Genomic DNA, 20,267 nt, shown 5'->3' with positions numbered 1-20,267 from the left:
CCTTGTGGAACACCATGGCCGCTGCCTCTCCAGTAGTCATGTTAAACCCAGATTCGGCTCAAACAAGGGACTAAACACGTTTCGCAATTATGCCACAACAATGTGGAACGCCCTACCCAAAGCTGTAAAGGAATGTGAATCCCTGCCCACATTCAAAACCGCCCTTAAAGAGCACCTACGGGAGGCTGCAATTCGAAACTGGCCACCGTAAATGCCCAAAACCCCCACCACCTCCTAATAGACAGTCTCCTCCCCACCGCATGTATATAGTCCCTCCCCGCCGTATGTATATTTCCCTCCCACCCACCCACCCCCTCCTAATGTACAGTCCCCTCCCCATCATATGTATATACTCTGTCAGGATCTAGGGGTAACAGTACTGTATATTTTAATACCGCCTATGTCACAAATGTATCAGTACTAAATACCTATATGTCCCTATGCCATAAATGTCATGTATGTTGTGTATGTCATAAATGTCTATATGAATTGAAAATGGGGGACCCTGATGGAAACAAGACAAACGTCTTTCTCAGGTCTGCATCCCCTTAACAATTGTATGTATTGAGCCGTACTGTATTGTACCCATTCTGCAATCTGTTAAATAAAGTTTTCATTCATTCATTCATTCAGTCTTGCTGAAGTTTAGTTGGAGGTGGTTGCTGTCGCTCCATCCTACAAAGCTCTCCACCAGGGCGGTTGGTTGGGTGGCTATAAAAGTCAGCAACAATTTATTACCATTAGTAATCAAATGTCCATACAGACACAGCCCAAGTAGACCTGTACACTGTCCAGTACAGTGTCATACAACCTAATGCATTGAAAACAACATTATTAGGCCTATATAAAAAAGAAATTCAACAATGTATGCCATCAAACAATAATCTGACAGATAATTTGTTGACTTTGGTTGTTAAATAAAACGAAACCATGTGAAATGTATGTTTTTAAAAGATACATTTTCACGCCACAACCGGAAGTCTGTTATTTTGGACCGGAACTATTATTGTTGCCAGCCGGCGACGTCATTTGGGAGTAGGTACACGTGATCAAGCTCGTCCCGCCCCCTTTTGTTGTAAACCACTGATCATAAGTAAATCTCCCATTCAGGATTCTTAATACACCACGGGGATAATATTTCCAAAAATACCGATTAGATGTCTGTTAACTAGCTAGTGGACTGACAGGTTTGTGATTGTTGTCACGAAGAGTGTTGTAGAAAAATAACAGGCAGACCGGACTGAGAGTAGAGACCAGAGTCCAAAGTAAACAGACGCAGCAGCCGGACAGTGGTGCGAATATGACCAGCCAGTGGCAACTAACATAGTTAGCTTGTTAGCTAACGTTACAATCTAAAATAAAAACGTTTTAGAAAGCTGAAAATAACCTCATAACAACAAAAAGAGGGAAGCGCGGGTGAGTAACCTAGAGTTGGACGTCTCCATGTGATGCTGGAGTTAATATGGTTTTAAGCTAGCCCTGCATTAGATAACCAGGGGTGTTGGCTAGCTAGGTAACTTGAGCTAGCAGCTAGCTAACGTCGTTAGCGAAGCCAGGTAGACCAGCAGCACAGTAGCACACATGTATGACTAGGGGTGGTGTCTCATGATTTGCACGTTAGCTGTCCATATCTTCGTCCAACGTTGACTGAATGCATAGTCCGTTGATCATTGCTAGCACCGTGTTAGTTAGCGTTCGACCTCTTGTTAGCCTCAAGCAGATCTGTTGCTTGTGATTTCGTTAATCAATTGCTGAAGTATTTCACATACTAGCATTGCCCAGTTATATTACAGAGTGTACAAAATACTTATGGGATGTATTTCTGAATAAGTATACAATACAGTATACTTATATCACATAAGCCACACATACAGTAGCTACAGTATCCATGTATCCAGCTCAAATGTACAATAAACAATACATGCAAATAATACATGCAAATAGAATAGAAATACTTTATTCATCCAGAGGGAAATTTGGTCATGAATGAACAGGAAAAATTAACCAGATAAGATAACTTGGTAAACCTGCGTTCTGTACCTCCTCTCATACACAAGCATTTTTTTTTAACAGACAGGGCATGGAGATTAAGATGGAGATGCTGTGTTTCCGGTTGCCTGGCCACGGAGACTCCACCCTGAAGCACATGAATTCTCTGAGGTCTAGGCAGCATTTCTGTGACATCACCATCGTGGCCAGCAACAACCAGACGTTTAGGGGTCATAAGGTGGTGCTCGCCGCATGCTCGCCTTTCCTGAGGGACCAGTTCCTCCTCAACCCCTCATCCAAACTACAGGTGGGCAGTGGGACACACACAGACACATGCTCTACTAACTTACCAAAGGCTTGGTCCTTATTGTGGGGTTGGGGGGTCTCGGGTATCCCATGTACTATGTCATGCACTGCATAAGATATTCCTTTATTGATCCCCTTGGATTAGCAGGCTATGGTGCATAAAGGTGTGGGGTTAAGAGTCCACTGCATGGCTTAGGTTGCATGTCACTTTCCTTGCTTTCCCCTACCTTCCTGCCACACATCCTGGTTGTGAACAGGTTAACTTCAATCATTTCTATTCAGATCTTTTCACATTTGCTGTGCACATTCATGATCCATAAAGGAGTGAGCCTATGGGTTTCGGTGACCCCAACCGTCAAGGCCAAACCTTCAATATTCGAATGAGCGCATCTTCTGACCCGTTAGTCGTTCAGTCACAAAATTCACACCCAGAGGTATGTCTCCTTGTGGAGACCACATCTGCCATGTTTTGGCCTACTGGATTTTCCATCACTTTTTTTTCACATCAGAATTTTGGGGGAAACACTTCTTTCCCTACTGTTAACACGATTCCCCCAAAACTTGCTCTGTGGCATCTAGAGACCAACATCTTTAACATCTTTGTCATTTAGATAATAGATTGGCCAAACCTCAACTCTCATTGAGGATTTGGGCCATTTTCGGGGAAATACCCACTGGGGGCTGCCAACAACTTAGTCCAGCTTGGTCATGTACTTTCTCCCATATTTATCCAGGTATCAATGCTCCATAGTCCCATCGTGGTGTGTGATTTGCTCCAATCCTGCTACACTGGCGTGCTGCAGTTCAACCCAGAGGAGATAGTCAACTACCTGACGGCAGCCAGCTACCTGCAGATGGAGCATATTGTGGAGAGGTGCAGAGGGGCTCTGAAGAAATACATACAGCCAAGGAACCCCAGTCCACCAAGGGTTGGTCATCACTTTAACATAGCTAGCCAGACTGCTTAGGATAGGTATATAGGTACATTAAGTAAGATTTAAAGGGCCATATAAATTAGGGGGGGGGGGGGTCATATAAATTAGGTTTATATTCACATACATTCTGAAAGAGTTTGATTTGAAGATGGGGAAATATGGTATTTGGAACGTTCTTACATCATGAATAGGGATGGGTACCTTTCACATTTGAACCGATACCGGTACCTGTGAATCGATACCGGTACACAACGGTACCTTTTTTCGGTACTTTAGTCTCTAAAAATGTAATCTACCTACCTCAGTTGTATAAAAAAATTTCCAAACTTAATATTTTATAAATAAATAATGTATTATTATTACTTTATTATTATTTACATCTTACTGATGTAAAGCACGTTGAACTGCAATCCCCTGTATGAAAGGTGCTATACAAAGTTATTATTATTTATTTAGAACAACATATATATACACAGTCACACACATATCTTTAAATAAATGTTATGTTTATTTAATTTTTTTTGTTTTACAAATTAACTAAAAAGGTACACATCTATATATTTAAATACAAAATAAATAAAGGTATTGTATTTTACAAAATAACAAGTATAAAACAAGGGTAAACAAACCACTCTAGCAGCAATTAACTATTCTGTTGATCAACAAATAGTCAAATACACATCTATATATTTAAATAACAAATAAATGAAAGTATTTTACAACTCATTAAACAAACAAACAATCTAGCAGCAATGAACTACTCTGCTGCTGATTGAGTATTCTAGCAGTTATTTTCGCTCCACACTCAGTGTCTTTGGAGAAGACCCGGGCCCTATTCCTCGTACCTGGCTAACTGAGTTCGCCGGATAATTTTCAGGATAACTTGACTTAAACCAGACCTTTCCGTTCCCCGACACGTGATTTTCTAAATCACTATGGCAACAGATCAAAAAGTTTGAACCTGCTCCAGCGCAGGGTTAAGTTCAGTTAGCTGGATAACCTGCATGGCCACTTCCTCGCAAATAAATGCCAGCTCGCTTCCTGAAATAATCCTCAGTTTTATACCATTCTGAATTATGTTTTTGTGCTTCGTTTTTCTAGAGGGGGCTTTTGAAATGTAAAATAATATACCTACAATTCTGACAATAAATCATATTCAGTATATGGATTTAATTTGTTCTAAATAATGCACGTCATAGTTATACGGATACGGCGCTTGCGATCGCGACACACACTTATGTGGTTATTTTATTGCAAATGTGAATCCCGCTGGAATATTTTTAATGAATGAAACCTATCGGGCATTTGGCTCTGATTAGTTTCATATTCTTCGCTGTGGATGTATCTGCGGCGGAGCGCCCGAATTGTGTTTCATTCAAGCATAAATTGAAGTGGATATAAATTACGAGGAATCTGAATCTGTGGATTGTTGAATTGTATCGCATTCACTGTCACTCACACGTTATTGTGATATTGTAACTAGGTTTAAAATATATGAGGAGATGCGCTGTTTGACGGATTTGATGACGTGACGTGACTTGATAAATTGAATGAGCCTTTGACGTTTTGATGAATGAATTTGAGAAAATGCATTTATCTGTTAAAGCACTGTTATCTGATGATGAACATGAGGTGTCACTGCTATAAACCAAAGGTTAATCAATTCAATGCATGTATGGATGATGTCCGAAACAGATTAAAACCTGATTAATAGTGAAACTGTATAGCCTCCCTCCAAGCCTCTCTGACACGTTATTTCGGGGGTCGCCCCTTGAAAACTTTGGGAACCATGTATTTATATAGTACTGTACATGATACCTAAGCCGAGCGCATACAGTTAGGGATGGGTACCTTTCACATTTGAACCGATACCGGTACCTGTGAATCGATACCGGTACCCAACGGTACCTTTTTTCGGTACTTTAGTCTCAAGAAATTTAATTTACCTACCTCAGTCGTAAAAAAAAAAAATCCAAACTTCAAATAACTACAATTTCGACAGTTTTCGGCTTGTCATTGCTCCGACTGCTTTGTTGTTGAGTCAAGTCAAATCCTAGGTAAGCATATATTGTGCGTGTGAACGTTGACATGAAAAGAAAAAAGTAAAAAAAAAAAGTAAAAAGAAAATAATATTATTTTTTTTATTTTTTATTTTATTTTATTTTTTGGTTTCTCACTTGATTCGATACTCGGTAGTACCGACGTGTTTCGGTTCGGTACCTCAAAAGTACCGAATTCGGTACCCATCCCTACATACAGATACAGTACAGATATCCTCATAATATAATTCGTATCAATTAGATACTCTTTGGGCTTGTTTTTATCTACTTATTCTGAAAGAGTTGAATTAATTATTTTCGCTAGCAAGATCTCATTCGATTATTCATTCCATTAAGCCTACTGCCAGCAGGCACATTTAAAGAAATATAATCTGATTGATTGGGGTAATGAGGGACTTAAAATTTGCCTATAGATTATGCATTTAACTTGTCGGCGAGGCTATTGAGCCATACTGTATTGTACCCATACTGCAATATGTTAGTTTTCAATCAATCAATCAATGCCGTTAGAAAATCAGGATTTCGGCGATCGACACCTGCTGTCTTTTCAGGTGAGGCGGCCGTGCGCAATTATCCTATCCTGAGTATCAAGTCTGGTTCGAATTAACAAGACTGAATCAGCGTTTGAGGAACAGGGAAAGCCTGGATTCAAACTTCGGGTTAATTGAATCTGGATAATGGGACTTTTGATCGACTTAGTTGAACCAGGTACGGGGAATAGGGCCCCGCTCTGCCGTGTGTTTTGGTCTTACATAACAGTCTGATTTGTGGCTTGTTTACTGACGTCACATGCGCTACTCTTCTGTCTACTCTTTGCCTACGGAGCTAACGTTATGTCCCACGATTAGCTAACGTTAGCTTAATAACGTTAAATAGGTTACAAATATGTGAAACTATATGGAAGGAGTAAGCCGACCGCCGAGAGGAGTGGAAGTTTGGAGATAGTAGCAGAGAGCAAGAGCAGAGGTGGAAAACTGAGCTACACTTTCTAACAACCTGCCCACTGTACCAAGATATCAGAGACGAGTATACTCCCCATGAATTGCAAACACCCAAAGAGAGTTTGAAAACATGTATTGTGCCGTTGATATTAACCCTTTCAGTGCCACGGACGACATATCTCGTTTTATCAGCCCCCCCATTGAGTTCCCACCGCGACAAATATTTTTTTATTAGCGATCTGAATTCATATTTCATCAACGAGTCTCCCGTTGGTACACCAGCCCCTACAGGAGCTCAGAATGGGAAAAAAGCGCCCCCTATCGTCTATCCCTGTGTAACTGCAGGTCAGTCGCTTAGACTGACCTGGGATCTGTAGATCTGTAGAGGCGGAGCCAGCTGGCTCCTTGTGCTGGCAAGCCGTCTGATGAACATGGAAGTGATCGCGGGACGGAAAGCAGCCTGGATTATATATTCACAGCAGCCAATAATCAATCAATCAATCAACGCGATCGATATTTGGATGGCGATCAGGAATTGGAATAATCTTTTTGGAGAACATCTGATCTAAGGTAAGGAGTCTATGTTACCAGTCTTGGGGTAATCTGAGCTGTATTCGCTGAGATAACAGCGTGTCCCCTATGTGCCGTGTGTGTGATCTTGCGGGAACGAGAGAATACATTTTTCAGCTCGCGTCTATAGCGTGCATACGTACACATATACTATCGATAATCTAGCGTTTATTTGAAAACTATTCATAAATAGGCAGACAAATGACAACGTGTCTAGTGTATTCGAGAATATTCCAATAAATGCCGCTTATGAGGGAATCTTTCTATCTTCCCGGAAATTTTCGAGAGAACGATAGTTTTTCGAAATGCTATAAAAAGGATATGAACCGATTTAAAAAAAGAAAAATAAAAAAAAATAAAAATCCGTTTCGACAATGTTGACTGCAAACGAGTCATTGATAAGCGACGGGCAGATTAGACACATAGCCATAATTTAAAACATAGATTAGGCGTTTTTAACGCTAACATTGAAGTGGATGGTGGCATTCAACAGGGTAAATCAACGTTAATCAAAGGCACTGAAAGTGTTAATGTGCGGTTTCGTTTTGCGGTAAACAAAACGTGACGTCATCTGACTTTTTTTCTTTCTTTCTCATTACCGAAAGTAGGCACCGTTGGATCTCACGTGAATCGATACACGTTAGTACCGACGTGTTTCGGTAGGTACCTTTTTAAAAGTACCGAATTCGGTACCCATCCCTAATCATGAATCACAATATAGTTGTGTTTGACTGCAGTGTTCTCTCATACCAAATTACCAATATAAACAAACCTAGCTCCAAAATACAGTTTAAAGCTCACATCTTTCTGTAGTGTTAGTCCTTGTATCAAGAACTCAGTCCATCGACCTAGAGAATGAAAAAAAAAATCCATTCTTATTTCTGTTGGTGGGGCTACCCAGTTGTTTATGGTTGGATCACTTATTGGGACTTTAAACTTTGTCAACATTGTTTGAGGTTTAGAGAAGAACTTGCCGGCTTACAGTAATGACATTTACATTTTATTCCAAGTAGGCTTACTGCGATAGTCGTGATACCAGCATTACTCTGTGTTAAGGCATCCAACGAGTACATTACTTGCTCACCAGTGTATGCATTTTATATATATATGCTAATTTGTAAAATACTAAGCGTGTTATCAAGCGTATGTAACGTAAGTCAGTCAACATTATAAACGGAACATATCTTCACAGACAGCAGCTATTTTTAGGTTTCACTTTTGGACTGTATTCCTATTCGTTGATTTATTTTTAAAATTAGAACCTAACGTCAACTCTGTCCAAGAAAAGGATACTGAATGAATTAAAAACTGACGTAGACGGACAGACACAGTGGGTCAATGTAGCCACATAACATTAAAGATCACAGTGAGTGCTCTACAGATATTGAGCGTAGATTTAGTAAAATGTTCAGTGTCACGGGTAACACTGAACATGGTCATGAGTTTATTAGTCATGGGCAGGGCTTGACATTAACACCCACCACCCGCCAAATGCGGGTAGAATTCGGCTGTGGCGGGTAACTCCGTCATTCTACCCGCCACTGTGGCGGGTGACTTTTTTTCTATGAAAAAAAAAAACATTGTAGTCTACAAAAGGCATCTGCAATAATTAAGTAAATCCACGTGATACTACATAATACTACAATTCCCACAAGGACTGGGTGCGCACAGTGTGCTCATTCATTGGCCCATCCACTTCGCCCTATCGCGCGAGTCGTGTTGCCTCCGTGTGACAGCTGAACGAACGCTGTTAACGTTAATAGCTCAACTGGTTAGTGCGACCGACTCATCCATAGTTTACTTTACAGACAGTTAGCTAACGTTACAATGTGGCGGAATATTGTGAAAAGACTGGGTGAACCAAACCATCAACAAACAGAAAAGAGAATGAGACCGATACAGACTATTTGTGGATGTGCGAGTAAGTAAACAAACTTAAAACATAATACTATGTATTATGTAACGTGTATTATTAAACTAGTATTACAGTGTTTGTTAGCTAGCTAGTCACATTCATTTAACATTAAGAAGCATAAGGGCTCGAGACTAACAGTCCTGGCCACCCTCTCAGTCAAGATAGCACTTGCAAATATATGCTGCACATTATCACTGTGCGGTCTCTGAGTTAGCTCTCAGCACCATGGACAGCTGCCCCAGATGCCTCTCACTCACACACACACACACACACACACCTCTCACACACACTGAATAGGGGACTAGACATCAAAGCAAATATTGGTAACAATATATCACAGTGCTCTACAATTTAATTAATTAGGTTTGTACTTAGTTTTTGTAATTACATACTCATTGTTACAGTGTACTTACCACATTACACTTCCTTAACCTTAACAATAACCCTAACTATATTCCTAATCCTAACCCTGACCTTATTCCTAGGTATTGAGTCAATTCAATGCAGTAAGTACATTGCAACAATGACTAAGTACAATACTTGTTATACTGTCATTACACAAATAGCTACACAGGAACAGAGAATGTAAAGTGTGACTGTCTGGGTGGGTGGGATGTTCGGGTGGGGACAGATGTTATTGGATTAGATGTTATTTTATCATACACCTGACCACACTTCTGACACTTTTTGGGTGGGGGCGCGAGTGTGGGGATTTTTGGCTGGTGAAAATGCTGGGTGGCTAGTGACTTTGGAAAATCACTAGCCACAGTGGCTTGTGAGCCAAAAAGTTAATGTCAAGCCCTGGTCATGGGAAATTCCACATCACCGTGGCAACCCTAATTCCAACTAAGTAACATAATTTAAATGTGCATTAAAAGATTTCACTGTTTAAGATTTTCTATAATTTAGAATGAGGTTCATTTAGACATAACCACTAGGGGTGGGAATCGCCAGAGATCTCGCGATACGATACTATCGCGATACTTGAGTGATACTCGATATATCGCGAATATATAATTTTTTTAATTTTTTTTGCATTTTTACAGCTTTTAAAAAAATGTGGCTTTTGAGTACTTGATTAGAAATATAAAACAATGAAATTTCTTTTTTGAAAAAAAAAATTACAGATGTGTTCAATAGACTCACAGGAATTGTGTAAAGTTGCCCAAATAGTGCAAGGAATAGCAATGCACGTCCCCTTTAAATGTGCCTGCTGGCAGTAGGCTTAATGGAATGAATAATGGAACGAGATCTTGCTAGCGAAAATAATTTGTTCCAACTCTTTCAGAATAAGTAGATAAAAACAAGCCCAAAGAGTATCTAATTGATACGAATTAATAGATACTTATGAGGATATCTGTACTGTATGCGCTTAGGTATCATGTACTATATAAATACATGGTTCCCAAAGTTTTCAAGGCGCGACCCCCAAAATAACTGTCAGAGAGGCTTGGAGGCTATTAACAGTTTCACTATTAATCAGGTTTTAATCTGTTTCGGACATCATCCATACATGCATTGAATTGATTAACCTTTGGTTTATACCAGTCATGTTCATCACCCTCTTGTTCATCATCAGATAACAGTGCTTGAACAGATAAATGCATTTTCTCAAATTCATTCATCAAAACGTCAAAGGCTTGCAATTGCTCATTCACTTTTCTCAAGTCACGTCGACGTCACCAAGTCCGTCAAACAGCGCATCTCCTCAGACATTTTAATCCCAGTTACAATATCACAATAGAGCCCCCTCTAGAAAAACGAAGCACAAAAACATAATTCAGAATGGTATAATGGGATCTGTGAGGAAGGGAGCTGGCATTTTTTTGCGAGGGAGTGGCCAGTTTATCCAGCTAACTGAACTACACCTGCGCTGGAGCAGGTTAAAATTTTTCGATCTGTTGCCATAGTGATTTTAGACAAACCTGCTTTGTGGAACTGAAAAGCTTGACTTATGTCAAGTTATCCTGAAGATTATCCGGCTAACTCAGTTAGCCACGTACGGGGAACGGGGCCCAGCTGTGACAAGAACCCTCCCTATTGAAACAAGCCAGTCAGAATTGCAGCCAACATCGACCTAGATATAATGACTGACCAATCACAATATGCTCATTGCATACGGGTGGTCCTTGACTCATATGTGCGTGTGAAGAGATCTTGGAGAAAATGTGAGTGTACAAAACGGCGATGTGCTAGTAAACCTTTTGACAGTTTGATCTTAATTTAGTTAGAATTGATAATGTATACAAATAATGTATTCACAATCCCCTGAAATCATCTCACACCCCTCTTGGGGTTCCCGACCCCCAGGTTGAGAACCACACCACTAGGCTATGGATCTGGTCCGTAGGTTTTGTTGTAATACCTTTTTTGTCTCTTCTTTCAGATCAAGTCAGAAGAAAGTCAGTCCACACCGGTAATTGTCGGTGGCAGAGTCTCCTTCGCCTCCATGTCTCCCACTCCTGGCCAGTTATCTTCGGTGCAGCCCAACGGCCCTTCAGTTCATTCCCAGGATGAGGACAGTGCTGGCAAGCACACTCAGGCAGGCAGTCGGCTTCAGGGTGACAGTCCCTTGCTCGATGAGTCATCTATCAAGGTGTGCGTATGTGTGTGAATGATAAATATCACACAGACCTCCATTTATCCTATTTTTACGTGTTCACTGTTATTAAAGGCACAGTGAGTGCATTTTCCTAAAAAACGATGTATCCCTCTCAATCATCACTTAACTCATTCAGCGCCAGCCATTAGCCGGGTCCCGTTGTATCTATGCCACGCTTTAACACATTCGGGGCCATCGACTTCAGCATCTAGCTATAGCACGGCCAGGTTTTCATTACATAGTTTCACTGTGCGTCACATTGTTTTTTAGAGCTAAATCTATATTTTATATTATAGCTATGGATACAATACCATGGTCATTTGACAATTGACAGTAACTATCTTCCGTTCAAGATGCAAAAAATTATACATGTTTTCATGAATACGTTCGCGCGTTATTCCGTGGTGAATACGAGTATAATTTCGGAACGATCCGGGCTAATTCCTGGGAGGCTGGCTATAGGGCGCAATGTGAATTATACTAAATCCATTGGCGTTTCGTCCCTGTACAGTACACGCTACTATTTTCAAATCAAATGCATATGATGGGTATTATGTTTCATCATGAATGCATGAAAGGGGGGGGGGGGTCGTTTCTGATTAATTGATTGCCAATAACGGCATTTGTTATTACCACAACACACGCAGATCAGGGGGATGGGTATGAAAACCATGCACGATCAAGCTGAAATTGACGTCAGATTGTCCTTACCTGTGGTCGGTGGTATTCCAAAAATAATATTCCAATTATTTGATCGCCATCTGGTACATCCTATGCCCACGACATAACCCACCACAACATATGGATCGGGGGTCCCGAAAACGATTCAATGCGATCGAGTGAAGCCCTAGGTTTCCCATTACTAGAAACGTCCGTCCGGAGACCTGAGTGTAGCACCCGGTCTGGAACAGGGTTTACTGCACTCTCGATACTGCCTACTAGCAGGATCTGGCCGGTACTGCACCTTCGGAGTCCCAGTATGCCTTTTAACCAATAGTATCCAGCTGCAGAGCGGCGCTCTCAGGACCGCGCTCTCAGGACCGCGCTCTCAGGACCGCGCTCTGACGGCCGCTGCAGAGCGGCTCTCTCAGGACCGGCGCTCTCTGGGCCGCTTAGCAGCGCCACCCACCCAATGGCTGAATTGGAGTATTGCACTGTGCCATTCAGGCCTCTCTCTCTCTCTCTCGCTCTGTTGACGTCCTATCGCTGTTATCGACCAAAGGACATTTAATAAAATGAAACTAACGTATTGATGATAATATACATTATAACTACTGTTGTGATAGTTATGATGTTTATTCTTGAATACGTTTGAAAAATAAAATGATACAAAAGAAATTATCAGGAATCGAACCAGCTTTTTGGAACGTCTGTTTCAGAGACAAGGATTCTGCTGCTGCGCCACGCTCTACCACACAAAACACAGTTTGAATTCTTTCCTTGATGAATGAAGTTAACAGCGCCTACCAGGGCTCGAGACTAACGGTGTCCCGTCGTCCCGGGGACGATCAAATATTGATTTGGGACGAACAGAAATCTTTGCTGGGACGCAAACGGGACGGAGAGGATTTTTTTTTCCCACAGGAAATGTGTAATTGGCCGACTGTCAGTGCGCACATATATTGCTGTCAAATGGTGAATGTCTCGTGCTGACTAAATTGACAGAGTTCACTGAAGTCTAAACGTAGCGTGATTTGCCAAATCCAATGACTATCTCCGCCTCCCAATGCAGCCATACGCTAATCCAGCATCAAGCTCCTACCCACCTCATCAGCCAGTCGCGTTGCAGCAGCGTCACACCCCAAATGAATCTCTCATTGAAAAAGAAAAATGTGTTAACAGGTGAGGGAAATCTCTCTTACCTAGGCTTTCTCCACTGGTATTTAACCCTGGTTGACACAGTGAATGACAGCTGGTAATTGACAGTCGCACGGCACGAGACCACTGTACAAGAACCGCGAAAAGATCAGAATGTTATAAAAAAAATAAAAACGCGCTATACTGTGGCATCCTCTCAGTGAAGAGATTACCGCAAACATGCTGCGCTATTTGAAGAGGATAAACACAGACCCAAAATGACCAACAGGGAACTGCATCCAACTACATAGTCTGCTCTGTAGTGCCGAATTTCCCTCGGGATTATTAATGGATTTCTATTCGATTCTATACTAACACGTAATGTTACTACCATTGCGAGTTAATTGGCATAACGTTACATTTATCTAAACGAACGCGGAGAAATAGACGACAGGCTATAGGCAAACTTCACTTCAGCTACACAATGAATTCAGTGAGGAGGGCCCGCTGGAATTTAGCAGCAGTTATCAATATCGACCAGGAGGACAGCACGATCTAAGGGACATGTTTCATTACTAGTCAAGTGTCATTACTTTAGTTATCAAAGGTGGAATCTCTGGACGCAATGACATTATATAGTTTAAAGCTAAACTACGTTTTTCTTTCTTGTTAGAAGAGGGATAACTTATTCAGTTAGATTTGATTTGATCTTTATTTATCTCTAACATTGGAAGGAATAATCAACATGGCTCCAATTGGTTGACTATAACAGCACCGTGACCAAATATCCCTATACTAGCACCTTGTTAAACACTATTTTTTATATATATATTTATTTTTAATCATAATTATTCTTGTGAAATCTTTCCACCTGGGAGCCTTTTGACTAAATCAATTTATTCTCCCCTTCTCTGAATGGTGTTTCTTAAGGCAATAACAACTATAAACGACAACCAAAGTAAATAAACAACATTTGATTTTTGGGACGGTTACATTCACTTTGGGACAGTTAAAATTGTATTTCGGGACGGTTCTGGGACGGTGGTGAAAAAAGTTAGTCTGGAGCCCTGCTGCCTAGTCTTATGCATAATTGCACATAGTTCATGTATAATATTGTAAAATAGCTTAGACATAGCCTACTTGCATAGAATAGTCATGTATAATAATGTATAATATTGCTGGCTGTACAATACTGCTGTAGGCCTATAATACTGCTGTTCATATCCAGTATACACATATTTACATTAAACATAATATTTACCATTCCCATCATACCCACATCACATAGACTGTAGTGTATAGCATATAGCAAAAGTATACCGTTACCTTATATTTATGTAAAGTAAGGCAATTGAAATATAACAGAACTTGCGGCATCATATTGTTAATTTTGTTGTCAAAATCTCCTATATTTATATTCATTTGTAGTTATTCAAGTGTTAGTTATGCTAACGTCATGTTACTACTTTCGATTGTTTTTGCTGCAATACTCCAATTCAGCCATTGGGTGGGTGGCGCTGCTGAGCGGTCCTCACAGCGTGGCCTCACAGCGCGGTCCTGAGAGCGCCGCTCTGCGGCTCTGCAGCTGCATGCTTCTCCTTTTAACGGCAACATACAGGTCCCTGACATTGAATAGGATATTAAAATCGAAAAAAGGGAATGAGTGGTGAATATAAGTATAATTTCAGAGTGGTCCTGGATAATTCCTGGGAAGCGAGTAATGGGGCGCAACGTGAATACTATAAGCGTTGGTGTTTCTTGCCTGGACGCTCTCCTATTTCCAAATCAAATGTATATAATAGGTATGGTTTCATCATGAATGCATGAAAGGGGGGGGGTCGTAGTTTCTGATGCTTTGATTGCCAGTAACGGCATTTGTATTGAACACTAAAAATGCTGATCAGCTGGATTGATATCAAAACATTGTTGGATCAAGCTGAAATTGATGTAAGATAGTCGTTACCTGTGGTCGGTGGTATTCCAAAAAGAATATTCCAATTGTCTGATCACGATTTCCAGTATTGGTGTCCGTCTGGTCCCGGACATAATTTGGCACAACTTATGGATCGAGAGTGCCAGATGCGTTTCCAAGTGTTCGGATGAAGCGACTTACTCGGCTCCGTCTAAATATAGCGCCGGTGACATTTGAGTGTAACACAGAGTTAGATATAAGGTTTCAAAAGGTGGGTGACACTGCCATCTTGCAGGATGTGGCCGGTATTGCACTTTGGCAATCTCAAAATCCTTTCATATGGCAACACCGAGGTCAATGGATGAATAATGAATGAAAATAGCGAATACAGGAAAAAAACTACCAAAACCCGAAAACTACCAAAACCCTTCCCTCTGCCTGTATTGTCTTATTTTGCTGTGCTCTGGACATTTCTGGGCGTCAACCTTTGGGCAGTGGGTGTGTACCTCTGCATATTGGTGGTCCTTGACTTGCGTGTGCTGTGCTCATAAACTCTTTCCACCTAAACGGTTCACCAAAATATGTTTCTGACAACATTCTAGGTGAGGAATAGGACACAAAATTGCTGGATCTTAATTTGTATTTGAACTGCAACGCCTAGTTTAACAGTTTGATCTGAATTCCGTGAGCCAGGGCTAGCCGTGGCGCCAAATTTGAATGTTGTGTTTACTACAACAACAAATGCTAATGTTCCTCGTTGTGCGTTTAACACCAATGTAAACATTGATATACTCCCACGCTCATCACAGGATCCCACCTCGTTGCAGGTGAACCCATCAGATGAGGAAGAGGAGGCGAAACGGGAGGACTACGACGTGTTCACAGTGTACATCCCCGAGGAGGAGGAGAGGGCGGGCAGCACGCGGGACAGGGAGGAGGAGGACGTCGGAGGCCCCTCCACCGGGCCTCAGGGGGCCGGGTACCCCGAGACAGACGGTATCATAGAAGGAGGAGGAGGTGATGATGAAGGCAGCTTGAATCCAGGAGAACCGGATCTCGGCATCTTTGCGAGGGAGGGGCTCACGGTGGAAGGGCTCCGCGCCCTCAGGCGCAGACTCGCTGAGCCGAAAGGTGGCCGGGGGAGAGGCAGGGCCAGGGGGAGGGGCTTCAAGAAGAGGAAGTGGGTCTCGTCCCCAGGTGTGGTCGACCACCCGGACCTGTGGTACATGGCCACCACCGGGATGGGAGGAGGCTTCGGTCTGGACTACAGCCAAGAGGGTCTTAAAGTAGGAAATTATCTCTCTGTCGATCTTCCACAGATGGACTTCGGTATGGGCGAGGCACAGGGAGACGAAGTCACCCCTATGGGCGCCGGCAGTATGGGCCAGTACACCATGGGCGAGTCCACTAGCGGCGCCGGAGAGGGGGGTTCCGGCCTGGGGACCGTGCCGACGGAAGAGGGACGGGACGAGTCGGTGCCGGTGGTGGGGTCCACCTCTAGCGTGTCGGGGCCGGTCATCTGCGACCACTGCGGCATGACGTTCCCCTCCGCCCACTCGCTGGCCGTCCACTTGCGCTCCACCCACCTGCTGTACTCCTGCCCCTGCTGCGGCAAACACTTCCACCACTCTGCAAACCTCACCCGGCACATGGCCGTCCACCGGGGCGCCGGCAAGACCCACCAGTGTCCCCTCTGTTACAAGACCTTCACCCAGAAGTCCACGCTGATCGACCACATGAACCTGCACAGCGGCGAGCGGCCGCACCGCTGCGCGTACTGCAACGCCCGCTTCGCCCACAAGCCTGCCCTGAGGCGCCACCTGAAGGAGCAGCACGGGAAGACCACAGGGCAGAACTCGCTGCACGAGCAGCAGGAGAAAGAGCGGGAGCAGGGCGGAGGGGAAGGGAGAGTGAGGTTAGAGGAGCAGGAGCAGCCAATCACAGGCCAAGCGTCATAGGCAAGAGAGGGAGCGGAGCAGGGCGGAGGGGAAGGGAGAGTGAGGGAAGAGGAGCAGGAGCAGCCAATCACAGGCCAAGCATCATAGGTCACAGCGGACATCCGACAGCTAGCCAAAGTCTTATAAAACGGACCCACCCAGACGTAAACACGTGGTTCTGGGGCCTTCTGAGGGTTGAATTCTAATGCCTTTTGTATGGACTTTTAGTTTGTACATAACCTTTTAGACTTGAACTAAGGCTGGGAACAAACTGTGAGACTTTTCAAATCCCAGCGGACGGTGAAAATCAACATTATTTAACACTAAAATAACTTCACAATGTCTTCAAGTGTGCATACTCGAGTGATGAGGGGAGCGTGGGAAATCACAATAAATGTCCACTGACTTAGCTTAAGAACATGCACACGTGAGAAGGGGCAGAAGGAAGCACAGCTTACCTAGTCCTGCCCCTTTCTTACAATATCATACCATTTAAAATAAAACTCTTAACACATTGGTTGCCAGCAGGGGATGCGCGATTTATCACTTGGTTGCCACCACTCTAATCAATGAGAGGACGAGCACATTTGCAAACGCATAAACTATATCTTAAATTATGGCTATGTGTCTAATACACCCGTCGCTTATCAATGACTTGCTTGCAGTCAACATGTACCAAACGGATTGTTTTTTCATCAGTACATTTCCGTTTTATACCGTTTTGAATACGAGTATAGTTTTGAAGATTTAGTGATTCCAGAAAAATCCGTGAAAATAGCTCTTTACTGGAATACACAAAACACGTTGTCATTTATCTGCCTATTTATGAATAGTTTTCAAATAAACGCTAGATTATCTATAGTATATGTGTACTTATGCACGCTAGAGAAGCGGGCTGAAAATCGATTATCTATGCCGTGCCTGGCGCTAACGTTACGCACACACTGTACACACAGGAGACACGTTGTGAACTCTGTGAAAAAAAACTCTGATTAACCCAATACTGGTAAAATAAAGTTCTTACCTCAGATCAGATGTTCTGCAAAAAGATTAATCCAATTCCTGATCGCCATTCCAAATATCGATTGCGTTTATTGATCCAACGTTATACAGGTGGCAGCTCGATAAATTAGAATATCGCGGAAAAGTAATTTTATTTCAGTAATTCAATTCAAAAAGTGAAACTCTTGTAGATTATAGATTCATTACACAGAAAGTGAAATATTCCAAGCCTTTATTTGTTTTGATGATTATGTCTTACAGCTCATGAAAGCCCAAACTTCTGTATCACCAATAAAAAATTTAAAATAGATGTATTTTTCTTTTGTATATAGAAATGTCGGCCTTCTGAAAAGTATATTCATGTATGTTCACTCAGTACTTGGTTGGGGCTCCTTTTGCACAAATTACTGCATCAATACAGCTAAATATAGACTTTTCCACAATATTCAAATTTATTGAGCTGCACCTGTACCTCGAAACACATAATCGACGCTTCTTCCAGTTCCCTCAGTAGATGCAATAGTCTCAGGTTACATGCCTCAGAAGTAAAATGTGGAGCCCGGAGGTTTTTTTTTTTCTGACGCATTCCCATCGACTCCATTCCAATGGGTGCAATACCATCCGGGAGACGATAGGGGGCGGTATTTGCCCTTTGAGCTCAGAGCCAGTCCCAATGATAACGTGAGGCTGGATGGATGAAAAATGAATGGATATCGCTAATAAAAGAAATAACGATTAAATAACGAGATTTATCGTCGTTGGCACCCAATGTGTTAAGAGAGAGAAAGAAATATTGTTTTCCTTTTTGAGTGAGTGATTAGTGAGTTCTCTGCTTTCTGGATCTGCTGCTTACCACCTCACACTGCAGGAGTATGGTCAGATTCATTGTAAAAATCATGTTCTTTTTCAAAACATGTTTGGAAAAAAATGGGCGTGCTCTCCTCTGACAGGTCTGCAGTTGTAGAGACGGATTACATTGAGTCCTTATCCCTCTCACACTACAAGATAATTGGTGTTAACGGTATATTCTGACCACCCCAGAATAAGAGATGAGATATTCCTTTATTGATCCCCTTGGGGAAATTCAGGTGTCACAGCAATATGGGGGGGAGGTACAGGTATATCCAAAAAAGATCAGGTACAGAACAATATTAAAAAATAAAGTAAACGTTCAAAAAAGGTACAAGTGAGGGTCTGTATACTATAATACTGTCATAATACACACTGTGCCAGTCTATGAATAGAATAGAAATAGAAATACTTTATTCATCCCGAGGGAAATTTGGCTGCATGGTTTAGTAGTTAAGAGTCAGACGGTTCTAACAGTTTGCGAGTTCTGCTGCTGTTAGTTCTCCAGCTGCTGGCAGCAGTCCATGTCCCCGGTTGTGGAGCCCGATGGCCACGAAGGACTGGCTGAGGCAGTTTGTGGGGTGTCGAGGAGGTATGAGTCTGGCTGAACATGCTCCTCATCCTGGCTAGCTCCTCAATGAAGAGCTTGGCTTGGACTCACCCAATCTTGAAAACCAGTAAGGACAACCATTAGGGGTATTGCCCAGATGATGTGCTCACATGGGAAAAGATTAGTGCGTCAAAATGCCTTATTTGTTGGTTGTATGTAAAATATGAGCTACTTATACAGTAGCACACTGTATAATACATATCCTGGCACAGATAACACCGGAGTAACTTTTGTGGAGAACATTTAAAGTGCAGTTTCAAGGAATAGACTGAAGATACAATGACAAACATCACAACTGTGTGAAATAACATTAAAGGAAAAAATCTGCCCAATGAACATTTCGGGTCATCTCACTGTTTGTTGAACCAGAAAATATCCTGAGGACAAGAAAACATCTGTAATTCTAAACTTCAAATGTCCTTCATCTACAACACTTGAAACTTTAGAATTTTTTTCAGGGGGCCATATAGTTTTTCCCCCTGAAAGTAACAGAGGAAGAGAAACAGGAAACCAGAGATCAAACTTGTGATCTCATGTATTAGCCAGAAATGAAACCTGTGTAATCTCACGTATTAACCAGAAATCAAATCAAATACCTGTATAGATGTAAAACGTATCTCCTGTATTAAACATCCTCCATCATGGTTTCTACTGTGCTGGTCTCGTTTGATGAGACTAGTATAAATGGGCTGAGTGAAGCAGGATTCCCAGGAAGCTCTCGTCTTCCATGTTAGCTGCCTGTCACCCCCCTTCCTCACCTGATTGGTCCTTGTCCATGCTCCTCTCCCAGCAGGTTGGTGTTGGCGGTTCTCTTGGACCAGAGCCACACCGAGCTTGTGTTC

General features: G+C 42.2%; 1 protein-coding gene across 2 annotated transcripts; it reads left to right on the top strand.

Moving 5' to 3' along the window:
- Positions 1 to 1,097: 1,097 nt before the first annotated feature.
- Positions 1,098 to 19,998, top strand: LOC311227534 (uncharacterized protein). 2 transcript variants are annotated; one of them, XM_084313246.1, is made up of 5 exons: positions 1,098 to 1,416; positions 2,074 to 2,296; positions 3,030 to 3,224; positions 11,103 to 11,312; positions 15,855 to 19,998. In XM_084313246.1, exons 2-5 carry the CDS (start codon positions 2,081 to 2,083, stop codon positions 16,983 to 16,985), a joined length of 1,752 nt encoding a protein of 583 aa, XP_084169372.1. In that variant the 5' UTR covers positions 1,098 to 1,416; positions 2,074 to 2,080; the 3' UTR covers positions 16,986 to 19,998. The 2 variants fall into 2 exon arrangements, with proteins under 2 accessions (XP_084169372.1, XP_084169371.1); XM_084313245.1 differs by having other exon boundaries at positions 15,837 to 19,998.
- The last annotated feature ends 269 nt before the right edge of the window (positions 19,999 to 20,267 follow it).

Source organism: Notolepis coatsorum, assembly GCF_963971535.1.
Source record: "Notolepis coatsorum genome assembly, chromosome: 4".
NCBI classification, from domain to species: domain Eukaryota; kingdom Metazoa; phylum Chordata; class Actinopteri; order Aulopiformes; family Paralepididae; genus Notolepis; species Notolepis coatsorum.
The sequence above is the reverse complement of the archived record's forward strand: the minus strand, read 5'-3'. Positions and strand labels throughout refer to the sequence as shown.